This window comes from Rhipicephalus sanguineus, chromosome 3 (genome assembly GCF_013339695.2).
Source record: "Rhipicephalus sanguineus isolate Rsan-2018 chromosome 3, BIME_Rsan_1.4, whole genome shotgun sequence".
NCBI lineage: Eukaryota > Metazoa > Arthropoda > Arachnida > Ixodida > Ixodidae > Rhipicephalus > Rhipicephalus sanguineus.
The window spans coordinates 313,377-334,776 of NC_051178.1; the positions used below are offsets into that span (position 1 = coordinate 313,377).

Below are 21,400 nucleotides of genomic sequence, written 5' to 3' on the forward strand. Positions count from 1 at the left end.
AGGGACTATACACGCGCTATAACCCAAACCCGCTCCGCACGTTGCGGGACACCTGCCGCCCGCAAAGGGAGGAGGAAAAACCGGAAAGACTCCCATCGTCGCTCACGGGTACCGGTTTTTCCTCCTCCGTTGCGGGCGGCAGGTGACCCCGCCACGGCGGAGCGGTGTGTGCGGATAGCGCGTGTATTGTCCCTAAGGGCTTCGACCCTAAAAACCAAGAAAAAAAAGACCGCCGCTGGGAATCGAGCACACGACGTTGCGGCCGCGACGGTAAGCGTCCGACGCTAAACCAACTAAGCCATCTTGGGCAGGCGCTGGACTCTTCAAGAAGCGCCTTATATCTTTCGCACATTCTCTCTCGCATGGTGCTCTCTGTTGGCGGGTAGGTAGACGGGCCGGAGCGGGCAGGCGGTGCGGGGGGTGCGGTGGGGGCGGTGCCGCCGTCTGTGAGAGGTGAAGAAGTAATTTTGTCACGATCGACACTTACTAGCGCTTACTCCGAGATTTCGCGCGATATCGGAGGTCATGGCTATAGCGTCTCGATACCAGCGAGGGACACTGGCCGCGCTGGCGACGCCGAGGCGCCCTCGACGCAGTTACGTTCTTTGCCTTTCGCTTCGTGTCAGCGTGCGCCGGCTCATTGGAGTAGTGCAGCTTCCATATGCACCAACGCGATTTCTCCGCCGCTGACTACTTCGAATGCGAGAACACCGACTAACAAAACTGCTGCAATACCGTTGCAGAAAGGACATGATTCGAACGGCGAATGTCGTGCCTTTGCGAGCGAGACAGAGGCCAGCGGGACGCACGCGTTTGCGGCTCAGGCTATGAACCTCTAAGACCTAGGCGTCAAGACGGATGCATGCAGAATAGATATTGTACAAGCTCTCATATATCACTACACAATAACACTACTTCTGTGTAGACACGTTTCACTTTCGTGTTATACCGATTCCTATGAGGAGGGATCCATTGAAGCATGTTGTCTTTCGGACTCGACCAACGAGGGGATGGGGGGCACTTCGATGAAACATTGCGCCCCTCAATGAGGAAACCTTGCGCATGTTTATGCATATACCGTTAAAATGTTATAGACCACGTGAAAAAAAAAAAATAACGGAATGGACGCTCATCCTGGCTTTTGTGTGGTCTGTCCGTTTTTTTTTTCGTTTCTCTCAATATCACAATGAGGTAAATATGCAGACCGACTAGCCCGGCATCCCGTATCGAGCGTCTTCAGAAAACCCCTCATGTCAGATCGTTTTCTTAAATGGTCGAAATGGGGCGCCCGCGAAAACAGATAGCGAATATGAGCCAATTCCCATTGGCTGATATTAATGTGTAAACAAAGGTAGAAATAGAAGAAGGCGGAGCGCTCAGAGAGCTTCCGTATGGAACTGATGTCATGTGATTCTGTACATTTTGAATGTATGGTACAGGACGTTCTATTTTATTCCTTTTTTTCCACCCGACCTAGTGCAGTGTGCGTATCTTACCTGAATATATGGTAATTATAACTAACAGACATGATATAGTTTACTCACTCATATAGTTACTCACTCGTTTGTGTCGTTTCGAAGAGCGCTGTAAAACAGTTTCCGTTGCCATTTCTTGTTATTATCCTCTCTGTTTTTTGATGTGACGACGCACCTGTATTCAAATTTTGCAATTTATCGCGCGAAGTAAACATGAGGTAAAAGCTCTGCTCAGACATATCGATCAGCTGAAAAACAGGAATTTCAATTTGCGCACGTGCGCGTCAGGTCCTGGTTAAATAATAAAAAAAAATCCAACCAGCTCCGCTTCGCGCACACTGATGAAGCAGCGAAGCTGGTGGCGTTTCCTCTGTCAGGCTATCGCATTTCTATGTTCTTGCAAGTATTTGAGATACGTTGTATCACTGATCTTTATTAAACAATCTTTGTGAAGCTTTGAGGTAGCAGTATAGTTTTATTACATCTTGACCGTACCACTCTTATAAACAGGTTTAGAAAGAAGATTCAACTGTTGCCTTCTTCATTTTTAGCGCACCAGTGGTGAGTAGTGGTATTTGCCCAGTTCCTGTGGCCCATACCCGTTTATGATCAGCGTTACCACAGCCCCGAAGATGAAAGCCTTGACTAACTGCTTCGCTGTTAAAAATGATCAGTTTCATGTCTTCCGCATTCAGTTCAACGTAAACTCTCAAGCAAAACAGTTTCAACTGTTTTGCTTGAGAGTTTATCGTTTTGGCAAGTTGACATGAAAGAATTTTCGACTCAATATAAATTATACAAGTGGCCGTTGAACATCACGTAATGCTGTGTTCTACTTACAAGATGGCGCACTTTTGAGAGCCCTATTCACCTTGGAAACGTCGCTGGCAGGCATTATAACGCCTATGGGTAACATTTCCAACGTGATTAGTGCAAATGTGGACGGTGCTACTAAACTCTTCATAAATTTTCTCTAACATGTATAGACCCAAGCATGCTTTTTGAAAATGTTACGTTATAAATCATAAAACCTCCGTATGTAGGTTGGTTTTGGTTTGTTTAAGTTTCAAAGCAACTCAGACTCTGAGAGACGCCGTAGTACTCGACATAATTTCGACCACATGTGGTTCTTTAACGTGCACTGACATTGCATAGTAACACGGCTCTAGCATTTCGATTCCATTGAAATGCAACCACCGCGGCCGAGACCGAACCGGCTACTTTCGGGGTTTCGATTACTAATTTACACAGCGATGGCTAAGCTCCGCAGGCTCGAAAAAGCAGCAGCTATTCTCTGCTGATTAAGAAGTATCAAAGCTATAGGTGGTTGATTGTCTGATTGGCTGCAATTAGCTATACTTAGATACGCTTTTAACTGTGCCAAGCTTGTAGCTAATTATCGAAATTAATGTAAACTCGAGCTCAGCAACAGATTGTCATAGCCGCTGAGCTAAACGCCTAATAATGCAGATTGCCATTGAAGAGGTTACTTAGCGGTTTTTCATGTAGTGCACAGTTCCAAAGCTTTAAACGGAAATATAATGAGTCGAGAGCCTAAACCAAATGTTAAAACGGTTGCCATCGTGTATCGGTTTCTTTCATCAGAGAGCACCTAAGATATACAATAAAAACAGTGTACCGATACAAAAAAAAAAATACTATTGGAGCTTGCCCTATATGCTTTCACTGAGTGAAATGAGATTGCTTATTCTTCCCGAAACCTTTTACTGCCGTTATACTTTTAAACTTCCATCTCCATGTGGTGACCCCATAACGTTGTGATTTTGAATAAATTTTGTACACTTCTGGGTCATTTCTGGTCCTTATCAAGAAAAAGAACTTGTCGACAGAACTTGTCGCTCGTTTTTAAAAATTGTGAGAAATGTCATAGTAATCTGCAGATTCACTTTGTCCCTCTTCGTGTCTCTCTTTTTCCTTCCTTAGCTTTCATTTTAAGCACTGTTAACCCTTAAACGCCCGTAAGTTATCTATTGTAAAACTACTGCAAGATTCTTTGAGAACACGTTTAGTGTCCAAGGAAGATAATGCAATGTCAAAACTTTGCTAATATGACCCAAAATTAGAATTATTAGGGTGGGAATATACTTCCCTATGAGCTTTTGGCAGAGCCCTACTTCTGGTGGAATTTCTAAAAGCATGACGCGGCGCAATGGTGAACACTGCACGTAAAGCAAACGGTCGTCGACCACTTGGCATTCTGTTCACTTGAGCAGCACCAGCACCGTTTGTATAGCGCTTGAAGGTTGCTATTCTTCTAGGAGAAGCCGGTACCGGTGAAAGCCGCACTTCATCTGGTACACCGAACGCTTTCCCTGTCACCTTGAAAGGCCTTGGGGTGCGTACGTGGCTGCCCTCATCTTCCACTGTATCCGTTCAGTTGTCCGAGGAGCCAATGATTTGCATTGCAGTTGTATACGGTCGTAGTCTGTTGCACCCCAATTCGAGCGAGTGATCATGGACAAAGGTTCGTCCACATCGTCATCTTCCTCGCTGCCTCAAGCATTGTTTACGTCATTAGGTAAAGAAAAACACAAATCCAGAGCCTCCTCAACAGTCAAGACCCAAGCGCGTTTCCATCTAGAGAAAAAGAACATGACTAGCATGGCTGAACGACCGTAGGGAAGTATATTCGCACTGCATAATTGCAGTTCAAATGCAGATAACTTTAGTTCCTCGTTGCACGAGACTGTCAAAGTGAACCACATAATAGCCCTACACTTGAGGTATTCAATATATACCTGTGCTCGGTTTTCTCACTGCGACAAATGCATTCATCCACAGAGTTATTGCAACTGTGGAAAACGCACGCGATGAACTGTCGCGCAGATAGAAAAGTGCCTGTGGCGCCAGCGGGAAGTCTGGCGCCGGTTAGCTGGTTGTGTCGGAGTCGCAAAGTTTTTATTGCGATAACCATAGGCGTGCGCACAGGGGGGGGGGGGGGAGCAGGGGGCCGGCCGCCCCCCCTAATCACTTAAGAGAGGGGGGCGCAAAATTTTCCCGTACATTGACCCTTCTAGTCACCTAAGAGGGGGGGGGGGCGCCAAATCTGCGCCATACATTGACTTAGTAGGGGGAGGGCGCTGCGATGAACCACTGCCCCCCCCCCCCCCCCTGATGGGTAACCCTGCGCACGCCGCGATAATCATTATATGGACAGTCTCGGCTGATTTTTGCCGTCGTCTTGCACCGTATATATATATATATATATATATATATATATATATATATATATATATATATATAAGGCACAAAGGAAATCAAATCAGAAAAACTTTCCGGCATGCGGAATCGAACGGGCGACTTCTCGATTTCCAGCGAGCGGCGTTAGATGGTTACGCCACCAACAGCCTGCTAACAGCGAGCTATTTATATACACCATTTCCTTCAGCAAGCTTAATTATTCGCCACATAGATGGCGCGATGTGCGCGTATTGCGCGCTTTAAAGATCATCGCCCCGCTCCTGCGATCGCCGTTGGTCTTCGCCCTACAGGGCGTGGTTGCCTTCGTGCGCTTATCTCGAGGAAAGAAGGGGGCGCCCGGGGGGGGGGGGTGGAGCGGGCGGTTGTATGTCTTGTGCTTTCCCCGCGATGTCCGCGCTGAAGCCACAGAGCGTACGAAGGTCACTTCGCAGCGGCCGCGTTTGCGAAAGGAGCGCGCTGTTCAAACAGAAGTAACAATTGTGACAGTTCGCGCTCGTCCTGTGTGTACCTGTTCGTTCGTTTCGTGCGTCCTGCTTTACGTTTGAGCAGTGCGCTTCAAGTGTCGAGCTGTGACGCATGATAGTTCGCGCTCGTCCTGCGTGCGTTCTTTTCGTGCGTCCTTTGGGCTCGAGCGACGCGCTGGCAACTTCGAGCTGCTTTCCGTTCTTCGCGTTACATTCCAAATTATTGCTATCGCATTCATTGCTTCGCCGTTGCGGCGAAACTGTGACTTTTTTTCCATTTGATTCTCAGGCATTGCTCCAGACGTAGCAACCGTCTCAGGGCGGATGAATTAGGCGTCTTGGAGATAGTAACGTTGAAACGAGGAGGGAAATATCTTCCCTACGAGCGTGTAAAGGTTAAGTATCAGGAGCACTGAACTCGTGGATTACGTTATCTCCGCAGACTTGACATAACAAATTTTATAGCTCTTCTGAGCAGCGTCAAATGCCTTAATCCATGCCTACCTTCAGAGGCTCTTAAAATCTCGACTATTAAAGACCAATATAAGCTATTGCAGAAATATAAACGTAAGGTGTATTCCTCATTTAGGTCACTTCAAGGTCCCCGGGGCACGGCTTACGTCAAGCTTGACCTATATTAAACTACAGAAACACAGTATATTACATAAACGTAGTAATCTTGTTTTTATATAGAAAAAAAAAAGCTGCGAGATCATTGCCTTTCGAGCTGGTTTGGTCGGAAGCTTTTGAAGGGTCAACTATCTTTCGGAAATATACGCAATTCCTTGTGATTGCCAAAGCCTTTTCGTGGGGTGATCCCGAATATATGTGGCCGTCTCACCCAGCAGCAAAGAAACTGCTCTTTGGTACTGATGAAAGAGAGTGGTCTCATATTTTTTCCTTTCCACGATCAGTGTTTGGAAACGCCAGCTGCGCCTCTTCGAAAACGCAGTCGTTTTTATGTAAGGTATGTCTTAAATGAGAGCGGACGACATGTACAGTAACTGTTTAGGCTTCCTGGGGGGAGCTAGTTCTATAAGTAAAACAAAAAAAAACATGGCTGATCCCTCTGTCATAGGAATCGGTATAACACGAAAGTGAAACGTGTACACTGACGTAGTTGAGCGTTTGTTGTGCATTCTTTCGCCCCAAGGGCGAAGGAATGAATGCTACAGCACCAAATTGTAACGTCACGCGAAAAACGGCAAGCAGCTCGAAACTTGCAACGCGCTGCTCAAGCAGAGAGGACGCACGGAACGAACATACACAGGATGAGAGCGAACTGTCACATTTGTAACTTATTTCTGCGTGAGCACCGCGCTCCATTCGCAAAAGTGGCCGCTGCAGTGGGCCAAGTGACCTTCGTGCTCTCAACGCAAGACGTACGAACCACCGCGATCACGAGATAAGAGCACGCACGAGCGACCGCGCCCTGTAGAGGCGGGCGCTCGTCGCAACGGCGGCGACTTTTAAAGCGCGCTCTTCGAGCCCTTTGCGCCATCTCGCTACTGATAACGAAAACACGCTGTAACACGGATCTCTGAGTATCGCCACCGGCAAATGGTGTATATAAATAGCTCGCCGTTAGCATTGCGAAGAGCGTGCCGTCCGTGGCCGAATCGTTTCGCGCTGCGGAGCAAGGGGTCGTGAGTTCGATTCCCGGTGACGGAACTTTTTCTTCTGGTTTTTTCTCTTTGCCCACTGTTAGTCTTTATATTTTACAACGTCATATCCGTGACGGAAATACGTCAGTGGAGCCGTAGTGGACCTCGGCATAAAACACTTTCGTGTTAAAAAATAAATTCTGGGGATTTACGTGCAAAACCCGCGATCTGAACATTAGGCACGCCGTAAGGGGGTGGGGGGCAAATCTGGGTTAACTTTGACCACCTGGGTTAGGTTAAGGTGAACCTTAATTTAGATACTAGGGTGCCTTTACGTATCATTCCTATGTAAATGAGACCGCCGTCCCCGGGAATCAAACCCGTGTCCTCGAGATAGCAACGCAACATAGCCGCCGCGCCACAATAGCGGGTAACGCTAGAGCTTACGGTGCGGCACCCCTTGTGGTGATCGCAGATCCTTCACGATGTTCCACACTGATGATTAAAGAACTAGAATTCCAAGCGCCGTCTCACTCACTCGTATGGGTGTTAAGACTTAAAACGAGCGCCAGTCATAACGCATAATGTAACAGTGCCATGACGCCTGTAAGCCAATGTGGCACGCCTCTCAAACAGAGCGCAGACATGACTGCGTTCATCTATAATCTAACTTAATCGTTTTCGGTCTCCTAGCCTCTCAAGAACGTTGCAGTAGCTTATACAACCAAAAGTAAGGTTTACTTATCTTTCTAGTTCAATTATCAGCGTAATGAGTATGCTTAAATTTGAACACCAACTACGAGCACGTACCTGCCAAGCGTCAGGATCGTAATCAAAGATGGATGCCAACACATCAGATCTACATTGAGTGTTGGCGGACGACAGTGCGCATAGAGCCAAGCTTGTCGCTACGCACAACACTTGCATCGTCACGCGTTTACGCCAGTCCCCGCTAGCACGAAATAAAACCCATCACAACTGTTTTAAAAGAATGAAGAGTACATCGGGACAACGCCCCCACTTGCACTATAGTCCCTGTGAAGTTACTGTGGCACAACATTCTCTGTCAGCAGCGCAAGTCGTATGTGATAAATGTCAATGTTTTTCTTTTTGGTCGGTGCGCACAGCAGAACTCTTGCGGCAGTCGAGAGCTGGCGAAAGGTCCGAGTACGCTCGCTTTTCGAAGCCTGTTCAATGCCCTGAGCCCTTTCTTTTCGAAAGGTCACAGCTGGCGCTATCATTATTCGGTTGGACTGAATCTTGTTTCAAGTTCATCCGCAGTGGCCTTGAAGTTTGTCTCTTAAATGTGACTGGCACTCACTAAAGTTCGTTGTTCTTCACTGAACCGCGCATACGGAACATCGTTTTCTAAAGACTGTTACGTGCTTCACAAACGTGTCATTTCTTTCACATATCACAGCACAACTGTTTTTACATCTGCAGTTACTGACGCAAATACAAACGTGTCATTTATTTCACATATCACAGCACAACTGTATTACATCTGCAGTTACTGACGCAAAGAAGATAAAAAACCAAAAAGAAATAATCAGACGAACTGTAACTCAATTTTATTGGACAGATGTGTGTGTGTGTGTGTGTGTGTGTGTGTTTGTGTGTGTGTTTGTGTGTGTGTGTGTGTGCGCGCGCGTCCGCGTTTCGAGAGCCCGACGGTCTGCTTCTGTCTATTGGGCGTGAGATTTCACTGAGCATATAGGATACAACGTACAATAGTATTTCTGATGTTAAGCCAATATCTGAGAATGCCTAGCTTCCGGGATGTTGGTTGGTTCCTTCAATGGCGCACCTCCTCCAGTTATAAACGGCGTGTTTTTTCTTCCATGCTAGTAGCTCATACACTAGTGCACAGACCTTGGGCACTCCTCTGTACATTCTTAAGTACTCTGCTTTCACCCACACTTGATATCCTGAAACAGAAAATAGTAAGTTACGCAAAATATTTGTTATCTTGGCGCTTATCTCGATATTTCGAGCTAACGAGAAACCAGTGCACTGTACTGTACATGGTGTCACCTGGATTAAGTTCACAATAAAATGTTTTGTGTGACGTTTAAAAAAAAAAGATACCTCCCAAACAACAATTTTTGCGGGTACTCGGTACTGCCACAGCCTGTATGGCGCGCAATATTTTCGACACGCATGTCTTCAATGTGCATGAATGACACACCCATTAATCATATGCGAGTCTATAGCGGTCATTAGACAAGAAGAGCTACCAGTAGATCAAGGATGTTTGCTTCAACTTAAGACTACAATTAAAGAGAGGTCTCGCAACTCGTAGTGTAACTGAATTTTGTACCTATTTTTAAGCACGCTTCCCTATTATTCATTATGACGACCCTAATTGCCAGAATAGTGTGACACCCGCTAATTCGTTGCCAGATGTTTCTTGTTTTTGCATCGCAATCTTCTTGAAAAATTGCACCCCCCCAAATTAAATTTACCAGGCCCATTAATCGCCTCTAACGCGCAAAGGGCCACATTGCTTTGATATTTAGTATGTTATTGTATAGCTGGGTTCCCAATGACATTTTTCCAAGTTATCGAGCAAATGACAAAATTGTTCGTATCGTGCCCTTTTATCCCCTTCAATCTAATACAAAGAACGACAAGTCTTACTCCCAATATGTCAAACGCATCATTAATTGAATAAGCGGACTGTCTCATTTGCTTATTTGATCAGGTCACCGTAAACTTCTGAGATGACAAACTTGCGACTTGGAGCACACGAGCGCAAAACGTCGGGCGTGTTTATCTTTGCCTCTTGTTTACTTGTTTTCGCTTTATTTGTTTATTTGCGCACTAAACGAAATAAATTAAAACACAGATGTTTCTCAGTTAATGCGCAAGCTCCTGAGCTTTTGCTGTACGTTTCCAAAAGTGTTATATTTCTGACACTCTCCCTTTTATTCGCGCGTGTTGTATTACTCGCTCACTACGCAAGACAACGCCGAAACTGTAAAGGAAATGTGGCGTTTTGACGTATGAAAAGCCAAAAAAATCATCGAAAGAGTAATGTGCCATTTTTCAAACCAATGTTTTTTTCTTTCTTGTAGCTCCTTGAGGGTAACAAACAAACATGTATGTGGTTGAACATCCAAACTTTGCTCTCACTTCGTCTATATATATACCCTTGAGCTCTTTGTGAAAGTTGTAGTAAGTAGCAGATGACATTCAGTACGTCGCAAACGACAGCAGTCGCCAATGTGCCGCCCAGAAACTGAAGTCATTTACTTGCAACTCAAATGAAACAACCTCCTAAACCTTTTGTGCTGCACATTGTGCGATGGAAAGTTCTTAATGAGAAAAGGAGCTTTGTGTAAGCGCATACCTAGGTTCCAAGATGAAAATACTACACAACTTGTGTAATCGGTGTATATGATCTGCCAGTCCTGAAGTTCTGGGGTTCCTTCTGTAAACCAAAATAGCACATTTAACACGTTGTCCAGGCCGCGCTTGCTACATTGTAATGCAGGCGAAATACAAAAGTGCACAACTGATGGGCATAATTGAACTAAAATGGGCACAATTAATGGAGATCTCTCGACTACCTCATTTCCCATGATCAAATGTGTAGGTTCACAATTTTGAATCCACCAACTTAGCACGTTACGATTGCCCAAGTCAGATATAAAGTTTATGTACCCGCCACGGTGGCCTAGTGATTATGGTGCTCGACTGCTGACCCGAAGGGTGCGGGATCGAATCGCGGCCGCCGCGGCTGCATTTTCGATGGAGGCAAAAATGCTTCAGGCGCGTGTTCTTAGATTTAAGTGCACGTTAAAGAACGGAACAACAGCTCCATCTACTGTGCGGCTCCGTAACTTTTAGCTGCGTGTTCGCAGCGCACGCTGACTGAAGAAAGCAAAAGGAAAATAAAAGTGGAGTGATAGGGACGTAAAGTAAAGGGCAGACGCGGCATGGGACTATCTACTTTAGCGCACACTTCATTGCGAAGCTTGCAAAGACGTGCTTTTCGGATTATTGCGCCAATCGAGTGTCGTGTGGCGGCACTGATGTTTTGCGGATGCGCGCAGCAGCGTCTCTGACGCTGCTAGCACGCGTTTATGCACGTAAATAATTGCTTTCGTCATCTGTAACACCGATAAGCTAATGTTGATCAATAATGCTCTCTCGCGCATGCGCGACGTCAGCCGTCTGTCTGAAAATGCATATATCACGATATTGTTCTGGAAGTCCAGCTTATTATTAATTATGTTGCAGGCGAGCAACAAAAGTGCACGGAGAAATAAGAACTGAGGTTGAAGAGCGCTTCTGCGTGCGTCGGTCATTTCCGAACCCAAGGCCCCAGTGCCGAGCTTGTTGACGAAACAAGTTCGCACTGGCCTTGGGTTTCTTTTTCATGGTTCAGGTAACTCGAATAAAATTACTGTTACCTTGTTCCCGGCATTGTCAGGGCTCCCTCGTTGCCTGAACAGTACACGAAGCATTGGGAAGTCATCGCAGAACGGAGATAAAAAGCCAGCAGCATACACCTGAGAGGCTGCGATATGCGACTGGTTTCGTTTCCGCGCCCAACAAAAAATGATAGATCGAACTTATGGGCTTTTTGACAGATGTCGCTGTACATTTTGAATATCCCCTATTGTTTGTAGGCATGACAAAGCCACAATACGTTTATTATGCACGTGGTACTGGTCTTCGCATATTTCTACATGGTTATGTGTTACATCCAAGGGCAAGCTTTCGAAAAAAAGATGTGGGTCGGTCGTTGTCGGAAAGCCGGAATCTAGATCTTATCAGGGCACCGCCATACCCCTTGTCAGCACACAGCGGAGGACATTGTGGGAGAATCATGCATATCATGCATGTCGAACAAATCAAATATATCGTACATACAGCCAAACCCGGTTATAACGAGCACAACGAATAATGCTTTACATCAAATACATGAAGCTGTGTCAGCATCATTCATGCGAAAAGTACTTTTTATTACTACATTACTACATGTAGACTAAAGTGCGTTGGCGGGCTAGTTAGTTGTTCATGCTTAGTTTCTACAGCGCGACTGGACGCGGACGGAGAAGGAACACGCAAACACACACACAGCGCTGACTTTCAACTCGTCAGGTGTATATGCGTCACGTGCATATGAAAAATAAACATTCCAGTTGAAAGTCAGCGCTGTGTGTGTGTTTGCGTGTTCCTTCTCCGTCCGCGTCCAGTCGCGCTGTAGAAACTAAGCAAATACTACATGTAGATTGGATAAGTAAAACTTGACCGACGCCTCTTTTGAAGCCGTGTGCCGAAGGTGTCGAAGCTGCGAGTGCAGCTGACGATGATGGCGAGAACTTCCTGACGCTGTGCCCCAAGAATTCGCCTTTGACGATTTTCTCATGCTTGATGACGAGGCAGAAGTGACGGGAAGCCTGCTGGATGCATAACGTGTTGCTGATGTCGTGGCGTCTGGTGGCATGGGAGACGAAGAAGAGCCGCCAGCGCCCGAAGACGATCGCCCACGCCCAACATGTGCTGAAGCAATGTCAGGTATAGACGGGCTGCAGCGCTTCTGTGCCAATAGCCAAGGGAGCACTATTGGGTTACTTGACATTACACCACGAATTTACAATTCGCGTTGATGTTGCAAGGCGCACGGTGCAAGGCAAGATAAACGCCTGCTGTAAACAAGGGCAGAGAGAGAGAGAGATAGATAGAGGGAGAATAAGAATAAAAGAAAGACAGGGAGCTTAACCAGGACCGAGCCTGGTAGGTTACCCTGCACTGGAGAAGGGGGAAGAAAAGTTAGAGAGGAGGAGAGAAAAGTCACTGTTGCAGCCGACGTCCCAGTTCCGCGTTTGATATCGCAGACGGTGAATCAGACCGGTATCCTTAACAAAACGCATCAGCGCTTTCGTTGTCTTTTGGAACTGTGATGGGCAGTCCCATTGTCCCTATATCTTCTCGAGAGTGAAAGCGTTTCTGTGCAGGTGATATTCAGCAGTACTGAGGTGAAGCACCTCGTTTGCGTAGACTGTTGGGCCCACAAGAGGTGCTCAACAGTTTCTTTGACAGCACAGTCCTTGCACTCGGCGCTGTCGGACATCTGGATCTTAAATGAGTAGGCGTTGGTGAATGCAACACCCTGACACAGACGGCACAACACTGTATGCTCCTCCCGGCAAAGACCAGGTAGCAGCCGCAGTCGTAGAGATGGGTCGAGTGAAAACAATCGATGGTATGTGATCTCTGATGTTTGCCACTTCTGCAGTGTCATGCTCTGCGCCAGCGTATGTGAGTGTTGATCCGCGTCATTCTTTGATAAAGGTATAGAAACAAGGGTTGTTTCTGCGTGTGCTTTTCTGGCAGCTTCATCGGCGAGGTCATTGCCGGAGATACTACAATGACTTGGCAACCACTGAAACACGACGTTGTGTCCTTTTTTCAATCGCACAGTGCAGCGTTTCTCGTATCTCCGACAAAGTTGTTCATAGGATCCGCGACGAAGGGCTGATGAACGACATTGTAGAGTCGCCTTTGAGTCGCAGGTTATGCGTGGATCATACTGCGCGTGGTGAGTGGCATGACATTACTTTTGACGAACTAGGTGCTGGAGTTCAAAAGCGGCTTCGACTATATCGAAGTACTGGATATGCCGAACAAATTTCGGAAAATCATACTGCTCGTTATAACTGGGTTTTACTGTATCGTACATAACATATGGGCTACCACGGCAGAAACTTGTAGCCTACACTCACTTAAAAAAAAAAAAACTGTACGCACCTCTTTGCAGTGATACCGTGAGTTCATTGTCATAGGGGTAAGCTTCGTCCATCTTGTCCGTTTTTACTTCACGTTCTTCCTTTCTGTGCAGGAATGGTACAAATATACTAGCCTTTTCTTTTCGGAGCGTGATGCTGAATTGCGAACTCAATGTTGGATGAAAAGTTTAGAGTAATCGAAGTGCTCAGCGCAGAGGAAACCTAGATACCAACCACTGACTTTTACAACTCAAAACAGCATAATCTGCTTGATCTGCAATAAAGAAAATTCGTCTCGTGTTTTTTTTTTATTGAAATAACATAAACGGAGGTCTCCGCTACGCCGTCTGATTGAAAAAAAGAACATTAACATTATCATCACTAGAACCTAAACGACATAGTCACGAAGCCGTCATAAAAACACATATCTCTTTCAGGTGACGTTTAAAGCCTTCCCTTAAAAAAATCTTATTCGGATATATTGAATATATGGGTAGGAAGTTTTCGCTGAAGGAGCTTTAGTGGCCAGGAGCTCAACTTAGAAACATTGTTTTTCTAGCAATATGTGTAACCTATATTAAGGCGAAAGCCTTAGATGCCTCATCAAACGCGAAAACTGACCGGTGTCGCGAGTCGGCGTCCCACGTCTGCGGCGTGAACACGAGTGATGGAAAAATTCATGATCACTTGATGGCGTCACAGATCGCCAGAATTTCTGACGTCGTCATGAGGTCACTGTCACACCACATAACATGACGTCGCATGGTGACATCATTACATGAGATCATTGCTTGGTCAAAGGTGGGCCTATCCCGGAGGCAGTGCGAAACAAGGTGAGTTGCAGAAAGCTTACAATGCCTCCGATCCTGGAAGCATTGCAAAGCCGCGTTAGTTCAAAAAGCTTTCGGAAGGAGGCGCGGGAGGTTCAATTCACCGACTTAGAAGAAAAAAAAGATGACCTTCACCTTCGAGTCGACTGAGGCGGATGCATCAGGGACCCTGTGAGTCTTTTTATTACCTGGCGTCCTCCTTTCATACGAGTGCTCTGATGAGAACATCTCGACTGGTGCAGTCCTCCGCGCCTGGCGTTGAGAAACGCTGAAGCTGTCGAGCTGACTTCTGCACACAAGGGCACTCCCTCCAACCCCCCTCCACTACCTATTTCCCAATGGAGGGTAGTAAACTGGATATTTATCTTCGGGTTAACCTCCCTGCCTTCCGCATAACTTTTGTCTCTCTCTCTCTCTCTCGCATGAGAACCCTTATTAGAGAGTTTGAGAATTGGGGCCCCAAGGAGCTTGGGGACCCAAGAAGCTTGCGAGCCGCCAGGGCGCATGCGCAGAACCCAAGCCACTCTTGGGCTCTTGCGCTTGCGTTGACCCGAGACGCAAAAATTGAAAACTAGCGTGGGGCCCCAAGGCGTCTTGGGTCACTGCAGCGACAAGACACAGACGCAGCGCGGGCCACCGAGCAGTATGGCTAGAGTGTACTAAGTATGGCCCGCGTCTCGCATGATTTTAAATGTCGTCACGCGTGGCGCTCCGTGCGCTTGACCCAACGCAGCCTGCGTTGCCCCAATTCTCAAACTGCTGATCATCCGAACGCAAGAGCAGGCTGCCCAACGCAGCTTGGGGGCCCAGCGTCTTGGGTCCCCAATTCTCAAACTCTCTATTATATTTTGCATTTCAAGCTTCAGCGTTAGCATTTGCGCAATACTTTGTGAAACTGAGGCCATTTCGTGGTAATAATTACTTACCTGATATCGCCTTCGATGACGTATTCAAACTGATATGTCGCTCTGTGATGGTTTCCTTCATGCGCACTTCTCTTTAGTGCTCGGAGGCAAGGATAAAAGTTCTTAAAAGAAGCATTTTTCGAATGGTATACAAGAAAATACGTGCCATATGTACTGAGTAACTGCAATGGATGAAGTCCCACATCAGGCATTGAATTCGTTACTGCGTCTATGCCAAGCTCCTTGGTCTATGCATACTGATGAACTATTGCGCATGTTTCAGAGTGGGCCAATTTGCGCCTTTTAAATTATCTAAGATGCGTTACCAACAAGCCCATAAGCAAGATTTTTTCGAATGTATTATTGCTTTTACGCAAATTATTATGAGGCACAACGCAAGATGGAGACACTTTTTCCAGAGAACAAGGTGCCCTACAGGTCGGAGATGCAAAAAGCCAATAGCTAAATGAAAGAGTGGTTTTCTGGCTGATTCTTTCATAACTATGTCCACTTTCTAGTACGGTGCAGCCAATCCTGTGGTTAAAGGGGTCACGACATGGCCAGTCCCCCAACAATTTGTGGTTTTCAGCGAAAAAATGAAGTAGAGGGTCATTTTTGCCTATACATATATAAAAAAAATTGAGGGATGTCTGAACTAAGTCGCGCGAAGCTTGGCGCAGCGAAGCAAGGGCCCGTCCCCGCTCGTACTCCCCGTCGACCGACACGTCTAGCTTCGAGATGCGCGTCTTCCTCCTCGAGTGTACGCAACAAGGCTACGCACTATAGAGCGGAGGTTGCACGCGATGACTCCGTCGGTGGGTGTGGCTTAGCTACTGCGCATGTGCGGCTTGGCCAGGTGGTGCGGTATCTGGTCGCTTGCTCCCTCTTTCTTTCAATTTTTTTTCTTTCTCTCTCTTTCGTTGATGTTGTCTCGGTCTCTCTTTCTTTTTCTTTTTGCATTTATTTTTCTCTAGTTCTCCCTTATTCCTCATTCTTTGCGTGCTACGCTTTACTCTCTCTTCTATCCGCCACGGGGGTCTAGTGGTTATGGTGCTCGACTGCTGACCCGAAGGTCGCGGGATCGAATCCCGTCCGCGGCGGCCGCATTTTGAGTGGAGGCGAAAATGCTCGAGGCCCGTGTGTTTAGCTTTCGGTGCACGTTCAAGGTCCCCAGGTGGTCGAAATTTCCGGAGCCCTCCACTGCGGCATTTCTCGTAATCATATCGTGGTTTTGGAAAATTAGGCACCAACAATTATTATTATTATTATTATTATTATTATTATTATTATTATTATTATTATATTATTATTATTATTATTATTATTATTATTATTATTATTATTATTATTGTTGCATTCTATTGTCCTCGTCACCATCACATCCCTCTTCCTCACGCTACCTTCCCTTTCCCATCCCTTGCTACACTATACTATACAAGGCTGTGCTATGTTCTGCTGGCGTGCCTCGATAGCCGAGTGATTAAGACGCTCACCTTCGCATCGAGAATACGCGGGTTCGGATCCCGCCTCACGAACAACTTTTTTTCTAGAAGAATCTTTCTTTCTTTCTTTCTTTCTTTCTTTCTTTCTTTCTTTCTTTCTTTCTTTCTTTCTTTCTTTCTTTCTTTCTTTCTTTCTTTCTTTCTTTCTTTCTTTCTTTCTTTCTTTCTTTCTTTCTTTCTTTCTTTCTTTCTTTCTTTCTTTCTTTCTTTCTTTCTTTGTACTTGTTCTCAGGTTTATTACAGGCTACGCCGTAGCGGTGAGTAGTGGGATCTGCCCAAATTCTGTGACACATACCCGTTCATGTTGACGATAGTTTTCGGGCACGGTCACACACATTACGCCGAGCTAGAACAGCTGCGCTGTTAAAATGGCCTATAAAAGAATATTTCAGTTCAAAATAACCCCTAGAAGTTGCCGGCTAAAAACACCGCCATTTTGCCATGGCGTGTGCGACGTCATGTGCTGCATGGAGCGGAGCCGTCGTGTTTACCAAAGTTTCGGCCGCTGCGATTTGTTCAATTTCAATGCCAAGCTGAAGAAAACTGAAATAGCTCTATTGTACGCACAGCCGACTACGAAACAAATCCGTGCGCCGGAATGGAGACGCTCGCACGGCAAGCGGCTTGTCACGTTGCGGCTCGCGAGAAGGCCAGTGTTGCCCGATTGTCAGGCCGCTTGCGTGTTTATAAAATATTCAATTATAAATTAAATTCACGGCCAAATGCGCCAAAATTTTGCTAGCTTGTTAGTGAACGCACAAGGATTAACCCACACAACACAGATTGCGATCGAAAATTGGGTATCATGGCCCCTTTAACCTCTCTGTCTCTCCTGTACCTTCTCTCTTTCTCTCGCTCTCTCTCAGCGCACTTCATTTGTTTGGATATGACAGCATTCCTGATTTCATTCCTTGCTTCTAAAATGACGTGCTACATCACTAATAGATGTTCGACATGAACCGTCATAGGTGTGCGAGTTGGTGATGCAGATCAATCGGCAGTACTATCAATACTATCAGTTGTTCAGTGACTATCGAACTATCGATAGCGCTATCGATAGTAATGTTGATAATACTATCGACTGCAATTTCAATGGTACTACCAGTAGCATAAAACCAAGCGCGCGAACTCATCGCAGCATAAACTTGGTTTCCCGAGTGCGTAGTCTGTGGTGGCGGTGACAACCATGACAGGATTGACAAGGCAGAGCTATCGCTCGATATAGTTTACTACAACATGAAGTGACCAGCGCCACCAATATTTGTTTGTTTTCTTCTTATGCAGATTCGGACCCACTAGATCCTTCTACGGATCAGCAAAGCAAGCAAATGAGGGTTTAAATCGCGAACTTCGGAAGTGGTATATCCGTCTGCAAATTTGAAACGAAACTGAATCCGCCCGCGGGCGTACAAATACGAGCGAGAAAGCATCATCGATAGCTCGTATTACGTGGGTCTGTAAATTCTTCGTTCTTTCAAGCGAGGGCGTTGCCTTTCCGACGCATAAACGACACCTTCAAGCGTCTTCGCTCGCAAGCACGTGCTCGCAAGTAATGTGACGGGCTCCATGTGCATTACTCGACCTATACACCTATATCTCTCCTTGGCGCTTGGCCACTTCCGGCTGCGCAAGGCACTATGAACACATCGTTTGGGAACTAGTTCGAAACGGCTGGACAGGTCATTTCAGATAGGAGCAGCAGGCTGAAAGGCATGAAAGTTGACATGCTTGTGTTCCTTTGCCGGAATGCCTTGCTGACACATGATAATATAATTGAACTGTTCAACGGTAGTGGAATTAAGCGGTTACATGTAATTGAACGGCACGACTTCGAATTAATGTTGCATTTTGTGATTTAAAATAAATAAAATGATCAAGAACTAAATTTTGTTGGCAATTAAGGTGCCACTGCTTGTATTTGAGTATGAATTTATCACTTGACATATTCCGGCATTTTCACTGCGGTAATAATTTATTTGATTCACCAAAAAGTTCCCCACAGATGAAACGAACATATTGCGAATAGTAGCCAATCGCAAGTCTTCTTGCAATATACCCGGCGGACAGCCGCATTATTATTGTAGAATAATCAGTGATACTACCAATGGTACTATCGATAGGAACACCGACTGCATTATCGATAGTAGTACTATCGATATTTCGTTTACACTATTTCGATAGTTTCAAATAAACTATCCATGCTATCGATAGTCAATTTACCGATAGTTCTACATCGCTAGTGTGAGCACACTTACCTGCACTGCACTGGGTGAATTTTCCATTCTGGTTGCGATAACATCAGTAGGCGTGCACACTTTTCCATCGATTGCCCTAAAACTTAATGCCAATAAAACGCCAACAACAGCAAACCTCATGTCGTCACTCTGTTCTCGACACGAAACGGTTACTCCCCGCCCTTGCACGCCGCGCTACATAAATATATTCTGTGCGCTGCAGACTCCAGCATGACCGACAGCGGTAACTTTCGTTTAAATGTCACCGTGTGCTTAAGCGGACTAGTGCGCGGGAAGTGCAAGCAACTACAAGCAAAAAATGATGCGTTTCATGTGCTTCAATGATTCATGCGTCCTTTGTAGCTCCATATGGCTCGAACCAAATGTTATGCTTCTGCGTATCTCTATGTGAAATTTTGTACCACTAATTTTTGCGCTAAAGGACATTTAAAGGCGTTAATAATTCCAGATTGGGCGTTTTATAGAAGCATCCAGCGCAGAATGCCTAAACTTGCTCATTAAAAGGCATATTACTAGCGCAAAGTTCTTCGATGTAATTAAATATCAGTGCAAAACATATTAAAGTCGATAAAATCGGCATGATTAGGTTATTGTTAGAGGGAAAAGGCAGCATAATTGTATTAAACAAACTTTGCGTTTATAACGTGGCTTTCGCGTTCTTCTAAATTTATGTGTGGGAATTAAGATACGTTGCTGTTGCGGTGCGATAGAGTCGGTGGGTTCACGTTTGTCTAAGCTTGTCTGTCAAGCGCTTTTAAGAAAGATTAGTGAGGATGGCTTGCTCTAGCTGCACTAATACTGTCAACGCATAGACGCTACAACACGCATGCCGATCGTTTCACTTAACCAGATCAAAACTGATGTAAGTCCTAGGTGAACGAAGGCATTGGTTCTTTGTCATCTGAGTTATTCTGGTTATTTTCGTTAATGCCATTTGTTGTTTCATAAATAACTGTAGTTTTTGAATTTTCAATATCCGCTTTACGTCAAAAGTAGCATTTGAAAAGTAATAATATAATAATCGTTTGGGTTTAACGTCCCAAAACCACAATATGATTATGAGGGACGCCGTAGGGCTCCGGAAATTTCGACGATATAGTGTTCTTGAACGTGCACATAAATCGAAGTACACGGGCCTCAGGAATTTTCGCCTCTATCGAAAATGCGGCCGCCGCGGTCGGGATTCGATCCCGCGACCTTCGGTTCGGCAGCCGAGTACAATAGCCACTAGACCACCGCGGCTGGTAGCATTCGAAAAGCCATAGAGCGAAATAAAAAATCCCCACTATATCCACGAAGTGACTGATGTTAGAGGAGCTTGCTCGGAGATAATCGGGTAAACCGTGAGTGCTACGTACAATTCCTCTACTGTCATATAAAGACGTGACACGGCCTTGTCTTCTTCGTTCATGTTATTGGTATCGAAGCGCAATGACTGACGTATAGTGTACTAGAGTAATTTCTTGTACACTATAGACTGACGACTGTCGAAAGAGAGAGCAAGCGCGCAGTTGTGGCCCTCTAGTGGTCTCCTATCAAAATAGAGCACGCGCCGGAGTGGAACGAGCGCCGCATGCTACATTTGGCTGTGCTATATGTGGTTTTGCTTGAGTTAATATCATCATGAAGGCGCTCGAAGAACAAGAGGAAGAACACAACTTTCGCGCGAGCGTGCGCTGAGATGGTTATACTTTACGTGTGTTACGCAAAGCTGGCGGGAGCAATGAGAACTGGCTGCTACTACGGCGATGGACAAGCCCCGAGCATAAGAAGCAAGCTCCTAAAAAAGAACTATACGCTAATTATATTTCGCAGGATAATCTCTTTTACGCGATTTTGGGGGCGAAGCTCCTTAGGACCTAGCTTTGTCGTCGAATCTCACTGTCCGCTGTCACGGTACATAGAAAACCGTTGCTATAGTCGAAACATATGTGTGTATGTTGCGATTACGATTACGATTATAAAGTCTCAGATAAAAGTCATATGCAGCACTCGGAACACTCCTGAAATATCTTAATAAAAATGAGTACGAATAATAATTAAAGGCACTATGTTCCCGAAATCAACAAACCTGGCTATCACAATTCTGAATGATGTGCACAGTGGGATGTAGAAGGTGTGCCTGGCAGCTTGTCGTCAACGAGAAACCCTGAAGAAATGCTTTCGTAATAGCTTGAGTCGGAGACAACTTTAGAAGTCCGCGGCCTTTCCCATTCAAGGGCGAAACATATGTGTGTATGTTGCGACTACGATCACGAAACAAAGTACAATCACAAATGCTTTATACTAGTCGGTGACCTCAACGCTGACATTATGGACAGCGACTGGATTTTGCAGTATATGATGTATCGATAAACTCTACGATGCATTTCATATGACTGGAAACAACCAACAACCGTCCGA

The 21,400-nt window shown here is 45.6% G+C and overlaps 2 protein-coding genes across 3 annotated transcripts in view; both read right to left on the reverse strand.

The window, feature by feature from the left end:
* The window catches only part of LOC119384819 (uncharacterized), a 22,438-nt gene extending 14,731 nt beyond the window's left edge, over window positions 1–7,707 (reverse strand). For both annotated transcript variants that reach the window (XM_049414334.1, XM_037652513.2), the window contains exon 1: window positions 7,576–7,707. In XM_049414334.1, coding sequence (XP_049270291.1) covers window positions 7,576–7,692 — 117 coding nt within the window. In that variant the 5' untranslated portion in view covers window positions 7,693–7,707. The remainder of the gene's footprint in view (window positions 1–7,575) is intronic.
* A 699-nt stretch (window positions 7,708–8,406) lies between these two features.
* LOC119384820 (uncharacterized) lies at window positions 8,407–19,109 on the reverse strand. The gene is made up of 5 exons (XM_037652514.2): window positions 18,998–19,109; window positions 15,262–15,422; window positions 13,528–13,610; window positions 10,118–10,198; window positions 8,407–8,693 (listed from the first exon to the last, which is right to left on the reverse strand). Exons 1-5 carry the CDS (start codon window positions 19,022–19,024, stop codon window positions 8,533–8,535), a joined length of 513 nt encoding a protein of 170 aa, XP_037508442.1. The 5' UTR covers window positions 19,025–19,109; the 3' UTR covers window positions 8,407–8,532.
* Window positions 19,110–21,400: the final 2,291 nt, after the last annotated feature.